Source organism: Chelmon rostratus, chromosome 13 (genome assembly GCF_017976325.1).
Source record: "Chelmon rostratus isolate fCheRos1 chromosome 13, fCheRos1.pri, whole genome shotgun sequence".
In the NCBI taxonomy this organism is placed as follows: domain Eukaryota; kingdom Metazoa; phylum Chordata; class Actinopteri; order Chaetodontiformes; family Chaetodontidae; genus Chelmon; species Chelmon rostratus.
Window position 1 is genome coordinate 11844682 of NC_055670.1, and position 22364 is coordinate 11867045.

Below are 22364 nucleotides of genomic sequence, written 5' to 3' on the forward strand. Positions count from 1 at the left end.
GCTAACTACAATGGAACCACTTGTACTACATGGACAAAAAAAGAGATTGATGGAGGAAATTCTGTTTTACAACAAGCAGGCATAACAAGTGACTTTGTTTGCCAGCAGTCATGACTTTAGCAGACAACGGACAAAAAACCTGCTTTTTTAAGAATGTTGAACGTTTATAAGTCAAGTTTCTTGATTTCATGTCATGATACTGCATTTATGAGCTGCATCATTTTGTGTTGGATCTTTTGCATGTTTATGGTTGAAGGCAGCTGTAAGTGCTCCTTTCATAGTGCAACAGATCCACTCATTGCATATCCAGATGTTCGTAGGTTGGTTATTTGTAGTTACTCTAGTTCAATGCTGACAGAGGAGACAAGGCTCTATACCAGGGGTTGGAAGCCAAAATCTGAAACTTGGAAAATGGCGGGCCACAGTAAACATCTGTAAATAATTAATAAGTAGGGATCCTACATATTTAAAGAGTATTTTATCTCATAAAAGATTAAACAGCATGCACAGTGATTTATAAAACTAAAAACTAAAAACTTTAGCTGTAAGGCTTTACTTACAAATGAAGTATTAATCAAATTAAAAGTTTGACCTGATGATGGCGTTAGATGAAATGTTTATCCTATGTGTTTTTTTGGAAGAGCAGCATTGCCCTGCCATAACTGTGGTGTGAATACCTGCAGGTCTGACCAGTGCCTCCACTGTAAGACCCTTGCATACCCAAATCGTGCCATGCACATGCATAGCTGTGTTAAACACAGGGACACAAAGAGGACCCGCACAAAAAATGACCAGTCTAGACCAAACTGCTCACAGTACTTTTTTTGGCTAAATGCTGAGCATACTTCACTGTCACAAGACCCAAATGCAACCTAGAACCAAATGGAAATAGTGTCAGTGATGGCAGCACGAGGCAAATCATCACTTGTTCCACTGAACTGGGCTGCTGGTGCCACACACTGCTGCCTGCCAACACATAGGCTTGTTATATGCCATTACACAGCCAATGGGCAACCCTTTGTTTAGCCAGGGGTTTACCAACAATACAGCTTGCATAACAAAGAATGTGTGCCTCATAACATGCCAACACACAGCAAGGATGCAACAATGCCGTTTTTTTTTCTCCCCCTTTGCCTGTAGAAAGGCGCAGGGTAGAAAAGATCAAGCTCTATGATCCAGGATCTAAATGAACTCTACACATTATTAGACGTACAGAATTGGGTTCATTTGAACGAGGCACCGCTTACATCTCACCCGGTAACCACATCAGTTGCGTGTACTGAAACGGCACACCAACAGCTCTCTCTCTGAGGCAACAGTTAAGCTATCTTAAGTGACAAAAAATTGAAAGAGCTGTCCAGAGGGATAGGACGTCACACAGGAAGGGCTTCAAGAAACACAGGTGATTATCACATGAGGGGCACAGGAATCCACCACTGGATCCCCATTAACTGGTCCCGGTAGGAAACCTTTCAGAAGAGGAAACAATCTTTCCCCTAACCTCTTGTGATGTCATGTCAAGAGGACACGTGACAGCAGAATATGGCAGACCTATCCTCTGCAGAAGCTGCAGAAAAGAGCGTACAGACATGATTGAGCGGCTGGCAGAATCACAGCGCCAGAAAAGCCGAGCCACACCAACCTGTGGATCCAAATGTAGACGTTCTGCCCACGTAGTGAGAGCAGTGAGAATGTTTAGATGTTTATTATGTACAACGACTTTGAATGCTTTCAAAGAGGAAGTAGGTGAAAGCACTGTTGCAGTCCCTGACACACAGAACAATGCCACTGAACAGGAGCAACGTACAAAGGGTCATTCCTTCCTGGTAGAAGTCGCCTCACTCTGTGCTGGTCAACTAACTGTTACCTGTATTCACAACATGCTTTCAGCTTTTTCTTCTGAGTGTAAAGCTCTTTCTGTGTTTGTTTTGAAAAGGCCTGCACTGCTTTGACAAGTGAAAATGGCAGTCATGAAAAGGGTCCATTCTGAGAGCTCACAATCCTGCTATTTTTGTAAAGCACAAGACAACGCTGCACAAGGCACAATTACATACTGTATGACAAGTCTTCATGCCTCAACAACGAAGCTGGTCCTTTTGTCCGCCCTCCAAAACAAACTATTTCAAAAGAATTTCAAAAACAACCTGCACACAAAAAACAGACCTTCACTGTACTGTGGTACAATGGTCAACACGTGTTTAATGTTGTGAAACGGTTGCAGTTTGTTTAGGTTTAGGCGATGAAATAACTTGGATAGGTTAGGTTAAAAAGGCGCGTTAATTTTACGTACATGATGAGAGCATTCTTTATACTACGTCACCTGACTTGCTCCTTTTGCTCCTGTCGTAATTACTACAGCCACTAGAGGTCGCCGCCTTACGCTAAAGGTAAATATGAGTCGTAAGAACCTGCTTGCACTGGCGACGTATGTGGCTGTTTTTCTAGTGAGGACAGGCTCAAGCTGCACTAAAAGAATGCCTCACTACTTCCTGCTTGGCAGTGAATGTAAACAAAGGTCATTTCAAGCTATTTGAACAAATGACCAACCAAGGCTATTATTCTCAAAAAAACAGTCTCGTGACGCATTTTAAACAGTGTTCAGCACGGATCAGTCACACTTCCCTCGGCTTTCATTAATCAAACCATAAGAGAAGAGGCTTATCACGTGTTACCTTTCCATCTTATTTCAGATGAAAAAGCACTTAAGGATGTCAAAGTTAATGTAAGAATCCACAGTATGCAGTTTATCTACAGCATAACGAAATGTAAAAGTGTATCTTTGATCTTGGTTTTCTACGTCTTGGAGATAAGGAATATTCTCTTACTGAGCTATTTCTCTCTTAAACAATGGAAGGTCAGCTGTGGTGTTGCAGCGAGCTGTGTGGTTTTACATGATTACGTACAGTATGTGACTGTAGTGAGGGCCAGGCCAGATAGATCTTGTACTGTAGGTGGTACGTGCAGGTTTCCTTGTGAAAGGGTGTCGGGGGAACTGTCAGGATACACAAAGCCTTTCACCCCCATGGCATGTGGCAGAGATTCTTCCCATGGGCTGTCAGAGCCAGGGCCTCTGCACTTATCAACCCATCCATTGTGAAATCAGCCGCCCTGGCCAACCATAGCCATGCAAAATACACCCCCTGCATTAAACACAATTTCAATCATCCTCAACCATCTCCCTCTGCTTTCCCCTGTCTCCTCCCTCACCCCTCTCCTCCTCAGCCTCTCCTCTCTCTTATAGTGAATAAACAGTTGTCACCGTCAGGTAGCTCAAAATGCAAATTGGGAACAAATGGATCCACTTGAACAGTCTTAATTACATGATATGTATTCCATGAATCACAAATGGTATAGTCCTGAAGATTCAGCAGCACAATATGGTGTCCCTTTAATAATTGATTTGGAAATAATGCCACATAAAAAAGAATCACATCACGCCTCCTACGCTAGCTGCATGTCAACCTGAGTCATGGGCTGTGCACACCGGTAAGCATGCACAGGTGGGAATAAAGAGAAGAACCTTTTCTCTGGATGTGAAGACAACAGTCAGGTTCTTTAGGACCAAAGGCTCGCTGGCACTGTAAGAGAAGTTGACTCTGTCAAAGGTGATGGAGCCTGTCTTGGGCCAATCATGTGGAAGCTGTATGTCCGTCTCCCAGGGTGCTTCACTCTCCAGCTCTGCATACTCAACCACTCTCTCCACTGATGTCATCTGCAAAAATAAGGCATTTTTTTCATGGAATGTGTTGAGGTATTAATGCTGTGTAGAGAGATTTCTGATTTGTGAATTTTGCTCTTACGATCACTTGATACTCAGCTGAAAATGTGTGGCCCTCTAAAGTGTGTAGGATTTAGGGGATCTATTGGCAGAAATGAGCTTTAATATCTACAGAGGGAGTGCAGCCATGTTTCTACAGTAGTCCAGAACGGACAAACCAAACGTCTTTCTCTTTTTGTGTATTTTTAGCGGTCAACATAGAGAATGTTGAGGAAAACGGCTGCAATCTGCAACCTCACCACTAGATGCCACTAAATCCTAAATACTGAACCTTTAGAGTTATTTGAACACAGATCAGTAAACATGGCAACATGTCCAACTAGTATTTCTAATTTTACCATCTCAAAGAGAATCATATTTAACCTGACCACCGCTGACGTACTCCTGAGGACACCATCAGGGTTATTTTCTCCAAGACATACACAGGTTGTGCAGTGCTAACTGTGAGTAAACTGAACTTCAGTAGTAAAATCTGCGGCGTGCCCCTTTAATCGGCCGTCATAAATGCGGTTGAGAGCAACCAGTTGCATGTTTTTTCGTTTTTGTTTTGCACATTTTACTTTGTAGGATTTGGGGATCCACTCGTACACTAACATAAATCTTCTCACCATGTTCTCAATCTCTGCACTCTGTCTGACGCCCCACTGGAACATGCCTGTAAGCGTCACAGCATAAGACAGAGCCAGACCCACGGCACCTGGTTCCAGCCCTTTAATGTCAGAAAAGGCAAACGCACATTCATGAGTTTATCATCACGGTCTCACTCACAAAGTCTCACATGTCAACATGTTTCACCCGAAGTCCATACAGTACCATCCCTGAGGTAAAGACAGCCGAAAGCGGTAATGGAGACAAAAACTGAGCAAATTCCATCAAGCCGCACAGCAAACCAGCGAGAAGTGGACAGGAATAAGAACCAGGCCTCTGTTAGCAAACACACAGATGAGATAATACACATAATCTCCTATGCTTAAATATTACTGATTAAAACATGTAACATTACTGTGAATGGCTTTGAAAGGGTGTGTGTGTGTGTGTGTGTGTGTGTGTGTGTGTGTGTGTATATTTCTATCCTTATTCTAGCCTTACCTGAGTGAAGATTTTGATATTCATCAAACATTTGCTGAAACCTCTGCTGAACCTTGAAGGCACGGATGGTGCTCAGGCCTTGGAGAGAGGACGACAGGTGGGAGAAAACGGGACTCCGAGCTAAAAAACATAGACACATGCCCACCATGTCTGTTGGCGCTGGAACAAACATGCATCCAACTCTTCAATGATGTTATTCAACCCAAAAGCATGTATTTGTAAGTGAGCCAAACAGTCTTAGTCTACTTGAGGTTTTGAGGGTTCTACTCAATATATTGACCTTCAGAAGATGTACACAAAGAAAATGTGATGTGGTAATCAATAGAATATGTATGTTCTCGGTCATACAAACATTTAATATGTTGCTGATGGCACACAGTTTTGAGGGAAAGACTGCACTTGAGCGGCCTTTTGTTTCTATTTGTTAGTCTTACAAAACCAAAAGACAAAACCTAAATGTTTCCTCTCAGCTTTTTAATGCGACTCTTGTTCTTTAAGATAATGGGACCTGTTGGCCAATGCGCATTTGGTCTCTCAGCCCAGAATAAAGTAGATGAACTAAAGCCTGCACTGGCCTAGTCATGCCCACTTGGCATTTTTCCCATTGTATGTGATGTCATGAACTCCCGTCTCTTGAGGAAGCTGCGTGTGGCCGAGCCATAGGCCACCGCCACCTTTAGCCTTTATGCTAATGATCATGGCTTTCTTCAATGGTCTATTAGCATTCCTGTAGTCTGCTTTTGTCTCTTACCACAAATGGACATGGCCCCCCTCCCACAGAAAAAAAAAATTACTGGTAGACTCTAGGCGCTTGATGTCCCTGGAGGTCTGCAGGAAGTAGCATCGCAGAAACAGGAAGACAGCAAGAAGGGGAGCGACGGGAATGAGGATCCAGGGGATGATGACGGCAGCTACTGCAATCACTCCAATGACTTGGAGAAATACCTGGAACAGAAGGAGAAATGTGAGCATAATATTAACCAAAGAGCGACAGAGTCAAAAGCTTCACTGCTGCTGTGTGGGCTACCACCGGGGCAGCGAGGCCTATTTCTACACAAGAGAAACTCTTTCAGTTGTATTTGTGTGAGACCATCACGGACATACAGTAAGGTAACAGCAGGTTGTGGGACTGAGGTTATGTGACTCACAGTGTGAAAGGAAAACGATCACAGCGCTAATTCTCACTTAGTAGCAGGTGAGAATTTACCACTTGGCCACTGCAGCTCATATCCCTGGCTCTCTTGGGCTTTCCCTTCAACACTTCTGGCCTGTAAGCCTCCCTGGCAGAGCAGCCAGCCAGCAGGCATGGCCACAGTGACTGGCAGAGGGCTCTGGGAACCACACTGTGGGTGTCTGATACATCACACTCAAACCACACGGCCCTCAACAACACAGTGACTCATCACCCGTGTTAATGGCTCTGTGACACATCGAGACCAGGATACCAGAGCTGCCTAAACAGGATTGGAGGCAATGAGTGTGACGACACCAAAGCACCCGCACTAGAAACTGAAGCAGGCATCTGATTAAGCATCATTATGGTTATTAATGTTAAAAATAAAATGTTTTTCCTATATCCCATCTGTGGTGGAAATTATCAAGTACTGCTACACTTTTTCTAACTACATTTCTGAGGTACATGTACGATTTTATGCTGTTTTGCTTTGCAAGTAAAGATTTGAATTTACAACATACATAATTAGCCTATGAAATCTGTTCGTTGTAGACAAAACTATCAAACAGCACATTAAGTATTATATCCATCTCAACCAACTACAGCATGACAATGCCGCCTACGTGTTAATGCATCTGTGATAGTAATCCAATAATATGACAGATATGATAACTGAATAGAGCACTTTTAATTCTGGTCACTTATAGACCAAGATAACATTTCTGTACTTTTACTCAAGTAGAGTTTAAAATGCCTGAAGGACTTCTACTTATAGGAGAGTAAATTTCCGCTTTCATACTTTTATAAACTACTTAAATAAATCTGAGTAATTGCTTACAGTCACGACTGTAAATGCACAGCCATATCTGAGATAAAAATATCTGACTAATTCTGGCCAATAGCTGAAACAAATGGTGGTGGACAGTAACTAGTACATTTATTCAAGAATACTTAAGTACACTTTTGAGGTACATGAACTTTACTTGAGTGCGTCTGTGTATATATTACTTTATACTTGTACTCCACTACATTACAATGGGAAATATTACTAGTTTATTAGTACTTTTTAATCCACTAAGTCTATTTGACAGTTGTAGCTCTCTGCTAGTTACTATTCAAGCAAAGAATGTTCATGCAAAAGACAAGGATGAGGTTATAAAATACAATACACTGCTCATGATTAAAGCACACAAAGTATTGTATTTCAGAGGCCTGTGAGTTGTTAGCAGTTCCAAACAGGAGACACATTTTATATGGTTTATATTGAAACTGTTTGAGATTCACAAAAAGTTTATGCAGGAAAGAACTTTTATTTCCCAGTCCCTATGTTGGGAACCACTGGACAACAATACCTAACATTATATAAAGTAATAACATATCGATTAATATGATGTTAGTCATAAGAGCCTTTTTGTGCAGAATGAGGACTTTTGAGCTTCTATACTTTTAGTCGGATCTTGAAAGCAGGACTTGTAATAGAGCGTGTTTACCGTGTGATATTGATACCTTTACTTAAGTAAATGATCTGATTTTTTCCACCACTGAATATGCGGGAGGCCATTTCTTCTTCACTGAAAGGTATACTGTGTTACATATTTCATATCCGATTCAGAGATGATAAAATTGAAACCTTACACCCTGAAATTAGACACATCCTAAGAGATGAATCCTAAAACGAGGAGATTAGGATCGTACTGTTACCTTCAGTGGTCTCAGACTAGCCCAGAGAGATGAAAATTTAATTTAGCACCTTAATTACGGATGTTATCTGCCACTTAAACACACATTTAAGCATGATCACTTTCAGTGTAGTTTTGTGATGAAAAGCTACTCAATTCCATTTGCAGTTCCGATAAGAGGGTATTACTAGTCTAACCATTGCTGTAGTGGAGCCCACACAATCAAACAGTGAGTGGAAGCTACTGAGCACAACTGATCCCAAGAATTTCACACTACATAAGTTTCAATCTTAGCCTTGATGGAAGGCTACCAGACTGCAAAGTGAGATGGTGGCACATGAGCCATTACTGCATGTTACCCAGCCTTCCCTGGAGGGGATCAAATATTAACTGAACAAACGTCTTATCATATATACTGCTTTTCTTTCTCTCTCCCCCTGCTGATTGGCGACACAGTGACACTGCTCATTCATGTTTACAGATTGGTTCATTTAAATTCGAATTGGGCCCATTTCAGTCGGGGGGGGCGGCGAAGGTCCGAGACAGGCTTATCTGACAGTGGGGTCATCTGAGGGGACACAGGAGGAACAGGAACCATTAGATAGGAGTCTTGCCTCCTCCTGCTCCCCAGGGCCCGCAGTCGCCAAGGCCCTGTTTGATGTGATCCATTTGCGTGGTCTGGCGCTTATCGTGTCAGAATCGGGAACACGGTGGCCCCCACCCACACTACACACAGATGATCCAGATAAGCGATCCTGCAAGCACACACCTCACCCCCTCAGATCCCGTCCATATCTCCCCCTGAAACCACACAGGAACAGAAAACTCCCAAAGCCACATCCCACTGCACATAAAAGTGGATAAAAGGATGAAAGGTTCTGTATACAAACAGTTTAAATAAAGAATTACCGCTAATTGCTCTTTAGCAAGAAAAGAAAGCTACCGCACGCATGTGATTCAGTCACTCAAGCAAACTGGGCGCACTGCTGTGTCCAAAGACCATTGAGATCTCTGCTGACCCTAATTGCTTTATTTTCTCAATGATTCTATCAGCTCTTTGATGTCCAAATAAATGTAGAAAATTGAAGTTAATTGCTATATTTGTGTTCGGCAATGATAGCGACTGTTGTTCCGCAGCAGAAAATAAACACTTGCCTTTAATTAAACATCCCTCCGGACACGAGGAATCAGTAGGCTTTTTACAACCCCTTTTTCATCCTCCCTTTATTTACTGACAGTGTGCAATATTTGCCACTGGGAAAAAGAAAGTACAAACAAAACAGGAAATGAGGGGAAAGCAGGGAAAAGAAAATTCCTCAAAAGACGTCCTCTGTCATCACTGGAATTCTTCTTCTTCTTCTTTTTTTTGTTGCTCCACACTTTTCCGTGACAGAGCAGCACAATAACTTGCAAGGGTCAGTGGTACTGAAACAAAACAGGGCTGTTCCACTTGGGCTCTGGAACAATAGAAGTGACCCAATGCATTCTACTCTGTCTTTGGGCTTTATTTTAGCATTAAATGCCCAGATGCTGCTGCCTTTCACTGGGAGAAATGACTGTGGACACCTCCTTCACATTCTCCCTTTCTGGGCCATTTTCACTTCATAAAGCTGCAGTCAATGTGTTTTGTGTGTGGTGAGGAGGGTCTGACACATACTGTGGTGGTCTCAGTCGCTGTCTACATTGGTGGCTCAAGTAGTCCTAGGATTAGGCCTTTGTGCGCTGTGAAAAGGTAAAAGAAGTCACTTATTTGGGCTCAGTCAAGCTGCTGATTTCCAACCCCATTTTGGAAATAAGAGAAAGGCTTTGAAATGCGGTCTCTCTCACTCGCTCTCTCTCAACTATAAATCACCGGTGTCCAGCAAATTCATTCATTCGGTCATTGCTCCTTTCTTTTTTTTCTTCTTCCGCTTGAAAACAACACAAAAACATCGTCAAATGTGTACGAAAACAGCAACTCACACACACAAAAGCCTCTCGCGGGAAGCACAGAAATATTGACATGAGGTGAGATTGGAGATCAGATTGGGATGTTGTTATGTAAGTTCCCAGGCCTGTACATCTGAGTCAGTGCAGCCGAGGTGCTGCACCGCAGCATCATGGGAGACCACACATACACACACTGGAAACTTTTGCTGGCCGATGCTCGCCATCAAATGACCGTGTGTGGTATTGCTGAGTGGCCAGCTGAGCACACCCACAAGCAAACACTCATACACGCACACACACAATGCTGTTTTCTCATCTTTTGCTTTATTCTGACGCTAATTTGCCAAACAAGTGAAAAAACAGGCAAATCTTCAATCTCCTCGCATTTCCGCGTCACTTGTATTTTCTCACCTTGTGCAGGAAGACAATGGCACTGTCATAAAACAATGCTCAAAGGGGATTTATGGCACAGCCTGTATAGTTCCACACAGGACCTTCTCCTCTGTTTCTCAGGATAACCTGTGTAACGCCTGGAGCCAGTGCATTCTTCACTTCTTCTGTCACCAGCGTGGTAAAGAAGCAGAGAAAGCCGATGAAATCCCATCCTGCAGCACTCACGGTTACGTCAGCAGTTCTCATATCCCACAAAGCCACTGAAAAGGCCTGACACACAATGTGCCTCAATATACAGACTCACACAACGATCCACCCGCCAGTGTTTCTAGACAATGGCCATCGTCGCCCTGTGTTTGCGCGCGTCTTCGGTGGTGCTGCGCTGGGTTTGTGTCTGCACACATGCACTCCCCCGCGCAAACCATTCTCTCTCTCTCCAGATGTCTGTCGGGTTTACTGCTGCAATTTATGAGCCAGTGTTTATGCGTGCTTATATGCTATTAGCATTGCTAGCTAAGTCCCTCTTAAACGAAAGTAACTGTCAGCTGGTGTCTCGGCGTACACACGCTGACAAACTGAATTTGTGCGGATGGTTAAGAAGACCTATGAATGTGGACCCCACAGTTAGTAGTGTGACTTGGTCAAGAGCCTTCACACAAAATCCTCCACTGAAAGACCCCTGTACTCACCCCTTATTGTCTTGCCCTCCTCCTTTGCCCCCTCTCTGAAAATAGAGGCAACCCAGGATTTAAAGGTCAAGTCTACACAAAAGCCGACAGTCCCCAAAGCCTGAGGTGTTTTTAATTGACATTTCTGTTATTGTCCCCTGACCATAAAGAGGGGAGAGAAAGAGCCTATTTCCCAATACACTAAATTACTACTAAATGAGACCTGTGAAAAAAATAGGGCTCTGGGGTGTAACCAGGTTCCCCCAGCTTGAGGGAATCCCCTTGTTAGGCGGGTATGGGGGCAGTGCTGAGGGGCTGTGAAGTGCTTACTCCACCATAATGGGGGAGGCTCTGGTGCAAATCCCCGCACAGAAGCGGCCTCTCCCCATAGAGAGAGATAAACCAGTTAGGGCATTGTTTATGAAGTTTCACTTTATTCCCCCCTGACAACCATTTAAACAATGACTATAGGGAAATGTCCCTCCGCGAATGAGCAACAATAGTCAGGATCAGCAGCTTTTCTGCACAGCTAATACTTTGATAAAAAGAGTGAAAACCTTCCTTCCTGAAAGCATTAAAGAGTGCTCCATGAAAGACACCTGCAAACAAGAGCAGAACGCAGCACAAACAAAAGTGTTTTTGTCCAAAGGATGCCACCTTTGCCTGCTACGATCGCTTCCCACTTTCTGCTGCTGCAAAAGACCGGCAGAAACATGTGCACATGATATATCTAGTCCTACTGTGACAGTTTATTCCTCAGTTATGAAATGCAACCATTCACTACAGCACAGAAGCAGGGTAACAATAGCATTGTGTCTCATGCCTCCTTACAACACAGGTTATAACTAATATGGTGGAATGGATAAGTTGTATATGAAGTACAGTGGACAGATATGTGCAAGAAAGTCTGTTTTCTGTCATGACCTAGTCTACTTTCACTGTTTTCAGTTGGACCTATGGGCCTTCTACAAAGTTATTATTTTACTCAAGCCATTATTCACCTTATTATCAAAATGAGGGAAACTATAGCAGACAAAAAGCTTTTGTGCGTATGATCTTTTGTGCTTTCAGCATTTAAGATGGCTTTTGTCTACTGTGAGATGGGTATCTGCCACAAACATCACTCAGGCATTGTGGAAGGGGGATTCGTTTTCAGCGTGCCTTTGTTCTATTCTTTGGCCCTAACCAAAGAGCCACGCCTGCTCCTCTACCTCGAATTGTGCAGCGAACATTCCCTTCTTTGTGGCGCTAGGTGCATGAGCTGGCTCATCTCCGCAGGCTTTCGTGGGAGATGGCTGTCACGGTGGCAGGGTGGCATTTGGTAACCCAACCTGGTTATGCACCAGGGTGGCCGTTGGCTACCAGGCCTATAAGACTGCAGAGCATTAGAGGAATTGCACTGAGAGGGGCATGTCCTGCTCTGGATCTGTTCCAACTGACCTGTCCCCTTCCCCCTCTACCACGCTCCCAGCTCCACTCCTGCAAACACATCGTACGCCTGCTGCTCACACTTCTTCTCTTTGCCACTCAACACATCATCCTTGTCAACCCCCTCCCTACTGTTTTCCTCCACATCAGACCCATCATCCTGTGGCCTTTATTTCCTCTTTGGTACCTTTCACTCTCCCAATCACTTGCTTACTCTCCATACACATTCTCTGAAGATGCCGCTTCTGTTGTGTCACACTGGGGGAGCCACGCCCTCAGCCTATGTGCACACTTTTATTAAATCTGTGCAGGCGCTGGGCTGCGCTGGCGGGTAATCCTACAGTAATTGTTTCCAGATTAGGGGACCCGGACCACAAAGCATGTTTAGCCAGGCATGAAATGGCCTTCCCATGCTGCAGCGCCAGCGACCGAACCTGCCGAGGTGAGACTCACCTGGATAAAGTCCACAAACGTCCATGGGAGCAGAGAGTCCAGGTAACCGATGTCCTTCGAAAACCTGTTGAGGATTCTTCCTGGGAAGCAACACAACAAAAGAGAACAGATTAGATGACATTAGAGTAGATATATGTAAGATAGAATCACACAATTGACAGCAGGATTCTGCTTTATTGGTTCCAAAGATGTCAAGTGTATCATTCGTACATCAGAATTAATAAAGCAAAATTATGTAACAAACACAATGTACTGTGTAATTGTATAGTGTGAGTATTTATCATGCAATGTAATTTGCAGAGATAAATAAAAACAGTTAGACGTTCTTTATCTATAAACCACTCTACACCCATAAAACAACATTTTTTTTGTTCCAGTTTCCTTAAGTCTCACCAGACTATTGAGCAACTGTTACCAAAATCCCCTCCAATTCAATAGAAAAGAGCTTATACATTGAGTGTGATATCAGATGAAAAACATAGGCCTATCTAGATTAAACAATGAATCATTATTTGTCTAGCATTTCATAAAGACTGGCCTGCTCTTGGCTGAATACGTGAGGGAACCTTTTGTTAGCACACAAAAGGGCAACAGAAGCCGCGTACCTGCCTTTTTGTTCTGACTGCCAGTGTCGGTGACGTTAATTGAGTTGCCTCCAATCTGCTCAGGTGTTCATTATTTTGGCTTCTGCTCTGCAGGTGCTGTGGCAGCCCTTTCTTGTGACTCCTTTAGTAACTTTGCTCCCCTATTCTGATCCAACAGCACATAAGATTACACTCCAGCTGCTTTCAGACGCTGTTTACTGCAGGGTCAGTGATAGCAAATCCCCACACTACACCACCTAAAGGCAGGCAAGACAGAAAGCCTTTCCCTATCTCTGTCCCTGAAGGAAGCCCTCAGACTCTCGGAGGCAGACAAAACGTACCAGAGCAGTGCCAGCATTGCCACCACTAGAACTGGGCTCAAGTTAAAAGACACGAACAAGCTGTGGGTCTATTGTGTGTAGTCTATAGTGTATATTCCCTGTCAAAGCGCCTCCAAAATAGTGTCATAATGTTTCTGTTCTTAAGCAGCCCATTGTCTCTCACGGTGACACATCACTAAGCAAACAATAGTATCTGTCTGAGGAGAATATAAATAAAGCAACACTCACATATTTAGGGTACAACCCCTGATAGAGTGAAACTAACCGCGCAAGCATGCAGATGAGTTTATCTAGGCTCGCAGAATAGGCCGTGAAACAGGGTGGGACTTGGTACGGGACAGAGGGAGGGAACGGCTGAGCGGCACATTGGCAGAATGTGGCGGTATGGCACTCGGGAGGCGTGGCGGAGCCGTGGCACCACTGACCTAAAAGTTGCCTCCCAGCCTCCCAGTCAGTCCTACGGAGGTGGGCCCTGTAATCACCTCTCTCCACGGCCGTAAGCAGCTTACAGCTTTATCCAAAATGCCGCTCCCGCCTAAAAACATGCATGCAGACGAGGCCGGGCTCCCCATAACAGCCATTGCATAAACCCAGCCAGAGCATTATTCCCCCGCAACAAGCCAGCAATGCTCCAAATCAGTACTGATTCAAAGTCAAGTGGCGTAAGCATGTTGTACACTTGGAGGCAGACTAATCTTATTCACAGTGTGAGTGCCCCTTTAGCATACAGACATCCCGAGGGGAGGGTTCAAGCGAGGGGGTAAAGCTGCTACTATACTAGTGTAGAATATTGCTGCTTTAGTCTGGGAAAGGGGGGAGTACTTGTCAAACTGTGTTTGTGGAAGATCCAATAATATTTTATGTAATTTTACTGTCTAAGCCATAGATGACCCAAATTCATGCATATCTGACAAACAATGCCAATAAGAAAAGGATAGGTTTCTCCGGGTTACATCATACCATGGTTAGAGGGTGTTAAAGCAGAGAATATCAGTCAGCTATCAGCTGTTTGACAAGCGGCTCAGTTACCAGAGAGTTTCAGAGGGGATGAAGTAAAGACCCTTCTCCATCCTGCGCAGACTATAGAGGGGATACATTACAGTGATGCAGTTACACAAAGACATTCACTGCATGGAAATGCCTATGAGGTAAGATCGGCATGGGACAATGGCTTCAATCACTATGGGTGGTTGTCAACAATATCACCTATTGTGTAGAGAGGGGTATAGACGTTTCAGGATATCAGCAGCATTAGTATCAAACAATTTCTCATGGTTTAAGACTCCAGGGGTGATTTGCACCACTTTTTCAGGCTCAGGAAATATCAAGCCCTCCCAACTAAGGTGGCCCCTTAGGTGGAGATATTAGGTGAGCAGGGCCCCGAATCACACTTAAAGAAGTGGAACAGTGGGGTCCGGCTCGAGCAGGGCGTGTGGCAAATCGCTGTTCCCTGTAAACATCAAGATAAGGGGACGACTCAGAGCCGCTCCATGTGTGGGCCCCAGTGCAGTCGGAGGGGCCTTTCAGTGAGGCAAGTGCGATAATGAAGGAATACTGGGGAGGGGGCTGCCAAGGCTGGAGGTGGCACAGCTCACCTGCACTTCCATGAAGGGCCCAGGGGCCTGGGGCAGCCTCCCACCGCCGGCGCCTTGCTGCCAATACTAATACATTCTAAATCCATTCTCTTCGCTCACACCGCCAGGCTCCTGCAATCTCCTCTCCTTCCCTTTCATGCAATTAAATAGTGGAAGTGCCGAGCGAGGGGGAGCCCTATCAGCCATACTGCACACACACACACGGCTCCATCTCCACATTCAATTTACACACCTCGATATCATCATCCTCTCTGCAGTACTTCCTCCACTTCGCTCTTAACACTCTTGCATCCCAGACCTGAAATACAGACATTAAAAACATTGCCTCTGTAGACACAATTAGAATCTCACATCACTGACTACAGAAGATCTAATGTTCCCTGCGTCAACAGCAACTGAGTGACACCTAGCAGTGAGATGGCCCACTATGCCGATGTGAAAGGGGGACGGTAGAACTGTGTGTGTCTGTGTGTGTGTGTGTGTGTTGACTGAAACTCCACTCCTTGACTGTGCTGATGAGCTGAAGCCCTGGCCTGCAGTCTCTGAGGGGATTAGCCCACTCAATGACACTAAATTACAGGGATCAACATCAGCTCAACACATCCACCGCTGTCTGTGCTGCTTTAACTGGATCCCATTTGGATGAACAGCTGCAATAAAACTGTACATATTGCTAAAATTGAGCAACATGAATACAACAATTTATATAAATGCATATAACAGAGGAAATAGCACTCTGCAGTGTTGTCAGCGTCATCTATATATCTTAAAATGTATCACCCACTATTGTTACAAAATATAAAGGTTTTAATCACCAAAGGCTCGAACTTGGAAATCAACTATTTCCACACAGCACAAAAGATAACACAGAAACATGATTTCAATGGCGCAGAGGCATTCAGTGGCTGATATCGAAGAGCTACAATGCCTCTCCATCAATCATAACTCACCTCCGCTGTACTCTATTGTCACAAACCACATTCACAGAATAACAAATAAGACCTTTGTGCAGCGACGCTTGAAATGGTAACCTTTAAGTCTGTGGACAGCTATCAAACACTGGGCCTGTTCAGCAGCAGCGCACCTATCACTTACAAATGTAAACAGTTGTCAAATCCTTAACAACGCACGGTTACAAATTACTCGCACTTATTGCAAGACAGTGGAAGCAGCTGTGATGGAAGCGACAGAAGCAAAACACACAAACACACAAGATAAAAAAAAAAAAGTGAGGAGGGTAACAAAAAAAAAAAGAAAACAGCTGTCTTTGTCCTGGTCTTGTGAGTGATGAATGAATTACTTGAAGAAATACAGAGCAAGAGAATTTTAAAAAATGTAAATAAGTGAAAGTTATTTATATTGTATAGATTAAAAAAAATGTCACGCTTAATCTACTGCTGACTGGACAAAGGACAAAAGTAACTCAGTCTCTGGGACAGTTGTCTATAAATCCAGTAAGACACACGGTGCTGTTTGCCAGCCCGGAGGCCGAGCTGTAATGACTGGACTGGTCATACAATGGTTACTGATAGCGGCACAACAGCAATCAGATAGCAGTGTCTGCTAAGCCTCTCCTTTGCTGCGCTATTAAACAGATTATTACATTATTCAAAGTGTTTGTCCTCCTCCCGTGTGGAGATTACCAAGCAAGGCACACCCAGATAAGCCATCAGGTAGTCCAATATATATCACAACGGCAGCAGTAAAAACAAAAGGCAAAGATTAAGACCTGTGCTGTTTGCTCCAAACACAGCTTTGCAAAAGGAAAGCTTTGTCGCTACACCCACTTCTAATGCCAGATAAACCGCGAGCTCCTGAACACCCTCAAATCATATTTAGACTTGTGTTAGCAGATTATTATGACTCATTATACGACACAAGTTCCCGTCTTGTTGAGAATTCCCAGCCGAGCTGATTGTGTTGTACATGCATGTCACTACGTAGAGATTAGGCTGAGTAATTATCGTCTGACAGGTGAACAATGCTCCAGAAAAACTGAAGTTATCAAAGTGGGCCACTTGACAGTTGAGTTTGATATAAATGACAGATTGTGGTGACATTACTGCACCTGGTTGAAAGTGGTCTTTAATTCATGCCACAAAATCACAGGGACGACGTGACGACGAGCGGAAAACATGTCGCAAATGATTTCAACAAATACCGAAATACGCTCTCGGTTTTATTGTTGTCTGTTTCAGAGAGGTGGTGCGAAACACACCTGAAGAAAAACCAGCAGCCCTCCCTGAGTAAAGTCAGATGTGTTTGGAGTGTTTGCTCACTTTTAAAATCATGTCCATCTGCCCACTCCATTGACCCAACAGCTTCAGCCTACAAAGCTAATGAAATAATCGAAGATTTCTGATACAGCGCACAAGACAAATACGTCTGTATTTACACAGCTCTACAGTCCAAACACAACACTGTCCAAGATCTAGTGCAAACAGTATTTATTCAGTATGACTGTTTGCTTTTTGTTCAGGCTTACAATAAAAACGATAGCACTGTCTTCACTCATTTGTAAATACATTATGGCTCTATATTAAGTCATATCACAAGTTTTTTTACGACTGAATTTCCCTCTTGGCTTCACAAGCTTTACTTCCCAGCAGCGACTATCAAGATGTCAGTTCATTGAGTTCATTCAAATATTAAATCTTAATAATCCCAGAGAGAGAAACCCATCTTCAAGCTTGTACGACTACAGTACAGCAGTACAGTCTTTATATTATAGTTCATATTGGATCTCCTGATTAATAATTGTCAGTTATTCATTCTATCTTTTGTTAAATTACACTAGCATTTCAAAAATATATATAAGAATAATATGAAATCTTTCAACAGCATAAAATTATTGAAAAATCTAATGAAAACCTGAACCCTTTAAAATAAGCTATCATATCATATAGAACTTGATGGCAATGACAAACGATGGAGTTCAGGAGCAAGCACATGGATATTTGTTAAGCGGATCGAAACATGACAACTTAAGTAACAGTCTGCCCTCTAGTGGTGAGATGTGAGCACAACAGCTTCTACAGCAGGTCCCAATGGACGTTAATGTCTTAAAACCGTCTCATCATTCCTGCATCGACCATGCTATCAAATCAGCTATTAGTTGTCAGTAATTTAAATGAGAACTTGGTGAGGAGGAGGGCCACTTACCGATTGGGTTGACATCGAAAAAGCGTACCGGCGTCCGGAGGATGGCATTAAACATGCTGTTGTGTAGAGTTTGGGCTGAGCTCACCAGGACATTAAAGAAGAGCAAGCTACGGAGGAAGCCAAACACTACTGAAGTAGCTGTTAAACCTGACAAAGCACAGGGGAAAAAAAATCTATCAGCACACTACAATGCTATCCTTGTGCCTGTTCCAAGGTCAGCTATACATTTAAGGGGCCATTATTAAGCATCCTGAATGATATAAAAAAGCAGATATATTCCACTTAAGTTTCCCCTTCAATGGTGTTTTTATTTTTGACTTGAATGCTAATCTATCACTGTGAATACAAAGCCTGAAAGGGTGAAGAGGTTGGGAGTCACAGGGAGACAATCAGAACAATCCAGCAGCAGAGAACTAGAGAGGCACTGCTATCTCCCTGTACAGCTGAGGCCCATGTACACATTACACTGGGCCTTGAAGGCCTTGGGCCACAGCCAAAGAACTGTGGATCTGTTCATTGAATGGCTGGCGTATTCAGAGCCTCAACAGTACACAAAAAGCAATGTGCGCTCAGTGAGCTTCACCTGCGTAAACACCTAGGTACAGGTCAAGGTCCAGCTGCCGAGGGAAGCTGCCATTGAGGTGCTCTGTCACATTGATGTGCTTCTGTTCAGAGGCCCTGCAAATCAGCCACAAAGGAACCAAAAATCCACAAGGACAAATAAACACAACGGAGAAAGAACGCCACAACATGAAGACACTGTACAAAACACATTCCTCTTATCCTGAAGCACAAGGTCAGTTTCAACAAGTGACGGATAATGCCAAAAAAAAAAAAAGTTTGATTCAGTCGTCTTCTATTAAATCATGAACCATTTCCAGTCTGAGAAAATATGTCAGTTTGGCTTACAAAAACCTGCTATTGTCAGTTTTGCCAGCACGTTTGTCACAGGGAGTAAGAGGAACAAAATCTCACCAGCAAGCAAGCCACCAGTCCTGTAGAACAAACGCAACCTAAACCAACACACACAAAAAATTCATTCAATATTAAATCCAGTAACCAGAATGGTTTATTTTGACTGTCAATTATTACATCTTTCAGCCTTATATAAGATTCACTTGAGTTAAATTATGTATTCTATTTCTCTTATTAATTGCAAGAAAATACACAATAAATTAATTGAAAAAATGAACTCACATGTGCAAGGGCATTGAGTAAAATGAGGACGAAGAGGACCAGGAAGTTAGCACCTGTCCTGAAATACTTCACATACATTCGCAGGCCGACGTTTCCTTCTGAGCGGCTTTCCTCCTCCATTGGTTGCACTACCTACAGATAGACACTAGAGTAAATGCCAGTCATCCAGCAACACCAGATTAGCCTGTAATGAGCAGCAGGGAAAAGGTGAGTACCTTCTGCCCTCTAGTGGCTAACAGAAAGCACACCAACGTTATCCCACAGTGAGTTTGCTAGACGTGGATGCTTACAGCTCAAGTTTTAGTCGTTTCAAATATACCTACCACTGCAAGTGGCTCCGCTCCCTCAATCAAAGAGTACCGGGAGGAGGAGAGGGAGGACATAGAGGACATGGAGTTGTCAGAGAGTGTATGGGGACAGCGGGAGACAGGGATCGGGGTCATGCCCTGCCTCTCCTCCTCCTGGCCCTCTTCTTCCTGAAGCAGGGACGTGAAGTCTAGCCCAGAGCCCTGCAACTCACTGTAGGTCCCACGTGCCACCATCTGACCCTGACGATGACAGAACGGAGAGGCAGTTACCAGCATGACAACTCAGAAATCCTTCCTGGCATACAAATTCCTCAGATGTGTTCAGGCTTTTCCCACAATGTTCTTAATTGTCTTCCGTGTCGGGCGGGGACAACAGAATTGGGGAAAACAACACTCATGGTTAATATATGAAAAATAATCAAGTAAAAGTAACTTAACAGTGTCACATATATAGACATACATGAAACAAACAACTTTTTGTCATGAAACTGGGTCAATGTTGCAATAATCGCTGTGAATCCAAGCTGACTACAGCTGCTGCCTTCAGGTGACTACAAACTTTTCATAGCAACCTTTAAGCCTACAGGAGGTGAGTGCTTTGATACTCAAACGGCTGTGATACCGCTGAAAAGTTATTGAGCTAAGTGATGCTACTAGGCAGTGACAGTTAACTGTGTATATTTTACACCCTATAACACATTGGTTGATGATTAAAACAACTTGAAAAGCAACAATTCAGGGTACATGGAGCATCAGAAGCAGTAACAACTCTTGTATTGGCTTATTTTGTACTTTAAAATTCTGTTTTGTGACCAACTGAGCACTTTCATTTACATGTAAACTCTTACAAGGACAAGCACATACACACACAAGTGCACACACACACCTCTTTTAAGACAACAATTTGGTCTGCAGCCTTCAAATACTGCAGCTGATGAGTGACCAGGATACGAGGCTTCTTCTTCAAAAGTCCACAAATGCACCTGATGAAAACCAATATTTTTTTATGCAGAAATGAAAATCTGCTAACATGTTTTAACAGCAGAACAATTTAATAACTTCTGATGAACTGGATTTTTCCATGGAAAACAGTGGGGAAACGTGAGTAAAAAGGCTTACTCTTCAAAGAGGTGCCTTCCCACCTCAGCATCCACAGCACTGAGGGGGTCATCCAGCAGGTAGATATCTGCATCCTGATACACCGCTCTAAAAATACACACATATGGAGGTTAAGTCTGACACTGACACCAAAGGGGAAAAAATGCACTGCCATAGAGTAATCCAGCACACCTTGCTAAGCTGACCCTTGCCTTCTGGCCTCCACTGAGGTTGGCTCCTCTGTCCTCGACCATCGCCAGGTCACCTCCCGGCATCAGGTCCATGTCCTGAACAAGACCCAAATGCAACCCTTACCAGTCATTCACAAGCTAGGCATGCTAAAACATTTCTAATACCTACAGTACATAGGGTGACAATGCAGCGGGGCATGTGATTATCAAGAACATTTCTCACTCTCTTGAGGGCGCAGGCTCTCAGAACTCTATCATACTTCTTGGGGTTGAGCGCTTTGCCAAAGAGGATGTTGCTTCGAATCGTACCGGGTAAAATCCAGGGCTGCTGAGACGTGTATGTCAGCTCTCCTTTGACCTTGACCACACCGCTTTCCTGACTCAGTTCTCCCAGGATGGCACTGAGGAGCGAGGACTGACATGCACAAACACAGTACAAGAATCAGGATTTAAAGAATATCATTTGGGGTAGTATGCCTCAAAAAATCACTTTCTTGCCGAGAGTTAGAGTAGAAGATCGACACCATCGTGATGCTAATTTAAGCTAACTGTCTCCTAGCTCTAGCTCCATTCAGCTCCATTTTTACCACATTGACACAATAAAGACATCAATCTTCTCAGCTCTCTGTAAGACAGCAAATAAGTGTGCTTCCCAAAAGACAATCAATTAATTATCTCAGTTATCATCTCAGTTAACCAAAAATCAGAAATAAAGAATGCTTTCTGCTGCCTGTCGACAAGCTAACTATCTAGCAGCTAGCTGCTCGCCGGTTTTAACAAGAAATGCTAGCACTATTATCATACCACAACAGAGTTTAGGATTAATTTATGGTAAAATGAGGGAATCTTGGTATTTCCCACACATCAGAATATCTAATGTATCCACTGTGTCTGTCAAATTTAATGACCCCTCTGGCATTTTCTATGACATTTAACTGCTGCTTTGGAAGTAAATCTTCAGCACTGACTCGGCGCTGTATTGCTGTTGAGTAATACAATTAATAACATTAAATTATTAACTTAACTATTTCAAGTTATTTAACATGTCTCAGGTTTCTAATCATGCATGGGCATGACTATAAACCTGAGACCAGACAACAGACCTGACCTTTCCAGCCCCAACAGGTCCAATTACTGCCAGGAGCTGCTCTGGCTTCACTGTGAAAGACACGTTCTGTAAAGTTGGAGCCTCTAGCATCTGTAAGAAAAATGAGATGAAATGAAACACTGCCACACCATGCAGTAAGTCTAATGTCAGGTTTACTTATATATGAGATCAAAATCACAAGTTTGTCCC

General features: G+C 43.4%; 1 protein-coding gene across 1 annotated transcript in view; it reads right to left on the reverse strand.

Annotated features, from left to right (window-relative positions):
• Positions 1-22364, reverse strand: part of LOC121615892 (ATP-binding cassette sub-family C member 4-like) — a 35788-nt gene that overhangs the window by 8884 nt on the left and 4540 nt on the right. The window contains exons 10-25 of the mRNA XM_041950390.1: positions 22176-22265; positions 21291-21482; positions 21069-21163; positions 20898-20984; positions 20665-20761; positions 19794-20018; positions 19471-19602; positions 19249-19286; positions 18857-18951; positions 18274-18420; positions 12592-12671; positions 5662-5812; positions 4868-4987; positions 4592-4702; positions 4387-4487; positions 3521-3712 (exon numbers count right to left, since the gene is read on the reverse strand). Coding sequence (XP_041806324.1) covers positions 3521-3712; positions 4387-4487; positions 4592-4702; positions 4868-4987; positions 5662-5812; positions 12592-12671; positions 18274-18420; positions 18857-18951; positions 19249-19286; positions 19471-19602; positions 19794-20018; positions 20665-20761; positions 20898-20984; positions 21069-21163; positions 21291-21482; positions 22176-22265 — 1953 coding nt within the window. The remainder of the gene's footprint in view (positions 1-3520; positions 3713-4386; positions 4488-4591; positions 4703-4867; positions 4988-5661; positions 5813-12591; positions 12672-18273; positions 18421-18856; positions 18952-19248; positions 19287-19470; positions 19603-19793; positions 20019-20664; positions 20762-20897; positions 20985-21068; positions 21164-21290; positions 21483-22175; positions 22266-22364) is intronic.